This window comes from Gigantopelta aegis, unplaced genomic scaffold, assembly GCF_016097555.1.
Source record: "Gigantopelta aegis isolate Gae_Host unplaced genomic scaffold, Gae_host_genome ctg3406_pilon_pilon:::debris, whole genome shotgun sequence".
Lineage (NCBI taxonomy): Eukaryota > Metazoa > Mollusca > Gastropoda > Neomphalida > Peltospiridae > Gigantopelta > Gigantopelta aegis.
The window spans coordinates 36,888-43,581 of NW_024533327.1; the positions used below are offsets into that span (position 1 = coordinate 36,888).

Here is a 6,694-nt window from a genome sequence, read left to right on the forward strand (position 1 = left end):
TCATGGGCTACTCTTTTCGATTAGCAGCAAGGGAGCTTTTATATGCACCATCCAATAGACAGGATAGCACATAAAACGGCCTTTGGTGTACCAGTCGTGGTGCACTGGCTGGAACGAGAAATATCCCAATGGGCCCACTGACGGGGATCGACCCCAGACCGACTGCGCATTAAACGAACTCTTTGCCACTGGGCTACTGTCTCGCCCCAGTATAAAGACGAGTTCACATACCTAACTACAAACGATGACTTGCTGCTTATGAGATTTGTTGACCTTCTTAAGTATACATGGATTGATGTTTCTTATGTTTTAGTGATGGAAGACAATCATCTTTACTCCATGGAGGGGGATGCATCAGCACACGGCGAGGATTCGAGTACGTAGAACATATACATTTAAAATTAATTGTAAATGTATGTTTTCAGGAGATTAGTCTACAATGTTGTTTCTTTACCATCAAGTACAAAATCACCTGTAGTCTAGGAATAGCAACAGGACAACGTTTATATTAAGGCATCTTCCTATGCTGTACAAATGTGATAACAACAGAAAAAAAACGTTTATATTAAGGCATCTTCCCATGTTAGAGAGTACAAATTATGTGATTAACAACAGAAAAAAACGTTTATATTAAGGCATCTTCCCATGTTAGAGAGTACAAATTATGTGATTAACAACAGAAAAAAACGTTTATATTAAGGCATCTTCCTATGTTAGAAAGTACAAATTATGTGATTAACAACAGAAAAAAACGTTTATATTAAGGCATCTTCCCATGTTAGAAAGTACAAATTATGTGATTAACAACAGAAAAAGCGTTTATATTAAAGGGACATACCCTAGTTTTTTTAAACACTAAGGCATATTGTTTACTATTAGAGCCGATTTTGCTAACTGAAATCATACTTTACTTAGATTTTATTGTTTAGATTATTCATTTCAGTACATTCGAAGTGTTTTTGGTCATCCTGATATTTTTAATATCACAAAATGCATTTCTCATTTTTTTTTTAAAACGCAACTGCGTCTGAGAAGTAACAGTTATGGAGTTGAGTTTTAGTCTATTTTTAGAGGGTATTTTGCCATGTCAAAGTCACAGACTCATGTATCACTCAAATGTAACTTTATCGAAATGTGTTACGGGTTTGTAGATTAACTAAACTTAATGTTAATTTTCACGGGTTGAAACTAGGGTATGACACTTTAAGGTATCTTCCTATGTTTTAGAGAGCAAATTATGTGATTAACAACAGAAAAACGTTTGTATTAAAGGCATATTGTCACAGACCACTGACCTATTTAATGGTCTAACAAAGTATTACCTGAACAAATATAATTCGATTTGTCCCTAAATGTACTTTATTCAAGCATCTTCATAACCACCATATTCCATTTATTACTGACATTTTGTAAAAATAATTGAATTATGGCAATGGTCCATAATTAAAAAACTAAAATTGCCGAGAGGGATGACATGGATTTCATTCCATCATGGTTCATTTAAGGTGATGCGATAGCTAGATTTGGTTTCCAACAATTAATGTAATTTTTATTTATTATACATTTTTAGAAAAATAAGGTCCTTAAATCTATGACAGTATGCCTTTAAGTAATCTTCACCACGAAAACATATGATATCGCCTGCTATTCAGATATTCGCCTTGAGTTTTCATTAAGCCATTAATGTCAAGTAACTAGTTCATATAATAAAAATACGTACTTTGGTCTTTGAGACTTCAAAGGTTTATTATCACGGATTTGGTCCGATCAAATAAGTGTTTGTCAATTTTGCTTATCAGCTACACTGTGTTCAAAAGAATTATATGTTTGAACACGATAACAGCTGATTGTGTAAAGTCAAAGATTAAACGTCCTGATGTAAGTGACTCACAAAGAATACATTTTAGGCTACAACAAACATTTGGGTGGCAATAAACACAGTGGTTGTGTCAAAACTGATAGTTATGTAAATCGAGTTAACGAATTAACGGTAAAATTAAATTGTAATTGCTGTAAGCTTATCAGCACGAAAGAACTTATTTTCTTGCTTATATCCAATTACACGTAGTCAGAGGACCGGCTTCGGTGGCGTCGTGGTTAGGCCATCGGTCTACAGGCTGGTAGGTACTGGGTTCGGATCCCAGTCGAAGCATGGGATTTTTAATCCAGATACCGACTCCAAACCCTGAGTGAGTGCTCCGCAAGGTTCAATGGGTAGGTGTAAACCACTTGCACCGACCAGTGATCCATAACTGGTTCAACAAAGGTCATGGTGTGTGCTATCCTGTCTGTGGGAAGCGCAAATAAAATATCCCTTGCTGCCTGTCGTAAAAGAGTAGGCTATGTGGCGACAGCGGGTTTCCTCTAAAAAAAAAAAAAAGTGTCAGAATGACCATATGTTTGACGTCCAATAGCCGATAAGATAAAAAAAATCAATGTGCTCTAGTGGCGTCATTAAATAAAACAAACTTTACTTTTATATCCAATTAAGGTTCAAGCACGCTGTCTTGGGCACACACCTCAGCTATCTGAGCTGTCTGTCCAGGGCAGTGAGTTAGTTGTTAATTGTTAGTGGTCAGTGAGAGAGAAGAGGGATTAGTGGCCTTACCCCTACCCATTGATTCGTTAAAACTCGTTCTGGGTGGGAGCCGGTACTGGGCTGCGAACCCTGTATCTACCAGCCTTATGTTTGATGATTTAACCACGATACCACCGATACCGGTCTAATGCTAAAAGAAATGTACGTTTCCGGGAACTCGTCTCTACCTAAAAAAGGGCCGTCCCGTATTTGTTTTTTTCTATGTAAGTCTATCATTGTTTCGATTTTAGGTAAATAAAAAAACCGTACATACATACCATTGTATCTGGACCCATCGGGGTGAATGAAGTTAACAATAAGAAGAAGAAGAAGAATATATTTTTTTTTTTTTTTTTTTTTTTTTTTTTTTTTTTTTTTTTTTTTTTTTTTTTTTTTTTTTTTTTCATGACTAAAACCTTGCTTACCCTATTTAAAAAAACGTATAGGCCATTACAAAAATTTTAAGTCCGTCAAAAATTGGTTTAAATTATTTATTTAAGAAATATCTTTAATACTTGAAACCTACTTTTGAAAAAAAAAAAAATTAAGCCATTTAAACTCTAATTCTGAAATATATATTTTTGTTCTAGTAATGAAAGAAAATGACATTTATAACCTTGAAACCGCTGAAGATAGAGAGAAGGTAGCAGTACAGCCAGAAGATGTAAGCGCTACGTATACAGTCGTCAACAAAGATCGTAAAACTGCAGACCGCAACAACACTGGAGAAAAAGAACAACCAACTGGTGAAACGTATGCTGTCGTTAGGAAGAAAGCTGCAGGTGTTACGAAACACAAAACGACCAATGGGAAGTCCGGAGACAACGAGGTTTTAGACGATGTATCTAACATGTATACACAAGTAAACAAAAAGAAACAAAAGAAACAAAAGAAACAAAAAGATATTAAACAGAAAGGTGAGCCATTGTTTTATGGCAAGACTTCCGAACGTTCCAGCATTCAGTTCATTCAGGCTTAGGTTTAGGGTTAGTGATAGTATTTGCATGCATGCTGGAACGTTTGAAAGTAAAAGAAAGAAAGAAATGTTTTGTTTAACGACGCACTCAACACATTTTATTTACGGTTATATAGCGTCAGACATATGGTTAAGGACCACACAGATATATAGAGAGGAAACCAGCTGTCGCCACTACATGAGCTACTCTTTCCGATTAGCAGCAAGGGATCTTTTATTTGTGCTTCCCACAGGCAGGATAGCACAAACCATGGCCTTTGTTGAACCAGTTATGGATCACTCGTCGGTGCACATTGATAAATTAATCATCGGCTATTGGATGTCAAACATATGGTCAATCAGAGAAAACCCGCTACATTTTTCTATAAGCAGCAGGGGATTTTTTGTATGCACTTTTCCAAAGACAGGAAAGCACATACCACGGCCTTTGTCCAGTTGTGGTGCACTGGTTTGAACGAGAAAAACATCAGATGAATGGATCCGCCGAGGGGGTTCGGTTCTGCGACGCAAGCTCCTCAAGTGTGCACTCAACCTACTGCTAAATCTCGCCCCTCTCTGGCTGAAAGACCGATCATAACCGTCCAAATATCCGCCTAGCTCGGGCTACCCGCAGGCCTTTAGCCATGATGTGGACAGGCTGGCGGGGGCGTCGCTCCCCTGACAAACTATTGGGCCCTGTTAGAATATCCTGAAATCTGCTGTTGTGTGCGGTGCTGGACGTGCATGTAACCGAGTGGGATTTGTTTAAAGCGCTCGCTTGATGCGCGATCGCGAAGAGATCAATCCCCGTCGGTGTATCTATTAGGCTATTTCTCGTTCCAGCCAGTGCACCACGACTGGTATATAAGACAGTGGTATCCGCACCATTTCTCTTTGGCTTCATCCTTCGGGATTCAAAATTCCATAGTACCAACCAACCCTCCCCCCCCCCCCCCCCCCCCCCCGCCTGTTACCGATCCGTCGGACTGCCGGTGTTCCCTTGCACCTACCAGTGCAGGCGGTACCCCCCCCCCCTTCATCCCACCCCACCCCTTTCCTGTCTTGGACGGAGGGGCCGGCTGAGGCCGACACCTGTGCCCAGGACAGGCGTGCGTTACAACAGCTTGTTCTGAACGTGCGCGTTAAATTCTCTGACCTGACCTGACATGCTATCGTGTCTGTGGGATGGTGCATATAAAAGATCCCTTGCTACTAATGGACAAATGTAGAGAGTTTCCCCTCCAAGACTTAATGTCGAAATTACCAAATGTCTGACATCCAGTAGCCGATGATTAATGCATCAAAGTGTTCTAGTGGTGTCGTTAAACACAACACTATTCTTTATTTTTTTAGGCGAAGCTAAATCTAAAACTGAAGGTGATGGTGTGGAATACGTCAACATTCCGAGCGAGTCTTCCGTCTATCAAAACACCTGACCTGTCCATGGCGACACTGAAAGAGATATCGGTCTTGATAATTTCTACTTGGGACTCAAAACAAGAGAATAATATAATATATAACACTTCTACAAAAGAGTAGAAATCACCTATCTAAAGTAGTGTCGGAAATATAATAAAACTGATTTTCGTCGATTATTTCTTTCATATTAAACTGACAAGTAAATATTTTGCAAATATCTGTTTAATGATACTCTACCTAATTTAACATTTACTTGTTTTGGGCTTTCATTGGTGTACAAGGTGGTGTTTACTCTTGAAATTAAAAGAAAGATGTCAGTAAACAGGTGATTTGATTACTTTATTGGAACAGACTATAACACATTTTGATCGACATGTGTCAGTTTCATTTATCCTTAAATAAACCTTTAATTTAAAACTGCAAGTTAACTGAGGATTTTGAATTGCAGCATAAATTATTAATTATTATCAGCATATTTAGTGAATATAAATTCAATATAAGTACATTAGAAATTTACACAATCTTGCAACCACTTAAAGGTGTATATCACAGTTATATGTGAGCATCTGTTTGTGGTAACGATTATCCAATAAAAATGTAGTTTCTACTAGTAGATAAAACTATGTTGTTAGAATCGTTTATGGGCAGATAGTTGAAGGTATAGTCTTAAATTTTAAAGCAAAATTTAATTTAAAAAAATCCATTTGCAATAGCTTTCATTATGCAACTTGACGATAGCACCTTTAATACATAGCACATTTAATACCGGTATAATAAACCACACACTCAATGGTTCTTGACAGTTTTGTTCAAAAGTTACTTACAAATGTCTACAAATATTTTGTTTTGGAGAGGGATAGGGATAAACCGTCATTAGAGATAGTCCCTCAAATACATAATTGATAAAAATCAGTTTTAATCTATTTCCGACACTACTTTAGTACAGACTAAACCGCAAAAAGATCGGCAAAAAGATTTGCTGCATCTATTTTTGAGTAATATTGACATAAACTGATATTTAGCAGTAATCTACAAGTGTTTCTGACATTATTAATGATAAACCTACCTGTATCAATTTTCTGCAGATGTGGAATCAACACCTCAAATACAATTTGAATGGAGAAAACATCCAACAAAAACAATAGCGATTTAGCGGTTCCCAGTCTATTGCTACGCCGCTATTGCTCCAGTGTAGCATTAGACTGGGTACAAGTTGGTGGGGGGGGGGGGGGGGGGGGCGGGGCGAATATTGTTATGGCATAGCATTAGACTGGGTACGAGCTCGAAAATACTTTTACTTAACTTGCAAGTAAATGACGACGTTCACTGTTTTTGTGACAACAAAAAAACGCAGGATTAGAAAAAAAACAAAAAACATTATATGGCATCCCAGTGGGATACTGGGTTCTTGAAGTCTTGGATATCGGGATACCGTTAATCTCGAACACTGTACATACATACATACATACATACATACATAAATACATATTGTTACTATTCTATCCAATTTTGTATATATACATTTCTCAAAGTTTGCTAGGAATCACTATTTTTTACCATGGAATTTTTTTTTTATATATATATACACACACACACACACACACACACACACACACACACACACACACATACATGTATATACACATGTACATGTATATACATTAGCATGTACAATAATAATTATATTTTACCACTGTTTCTTGATATTATATCATTATAATTACAAACTTTCCGAATTTATA

General features: G+C 37.3%; 1 protein-coding gene across 1 annotated transcript; it reads left to right on the forward strand.

Annotated features, from left to right (window-relative positions):
• Positions 1-315: 315 nt before the first annotated feature.
• On the forward strand, positions 316-5,171 carry LOC121392142. The gene is made up of 3 exons (XM_041523500.1): positions 316-376; positions 3,169-3,495; positions 4,887-5,171. Exons 1-3 carry the CDS (start codon positions 316-318, stop codon positions 4,967-4,969), a joined length of 471 nt encoding a protein of 156 aa, XP_041379434.1. The 3' UTR covers positions 4,970-5,171.
• The last annotated feature ends 1,523 nt before the right edge of the window (positions 5,172-6,694 follow it).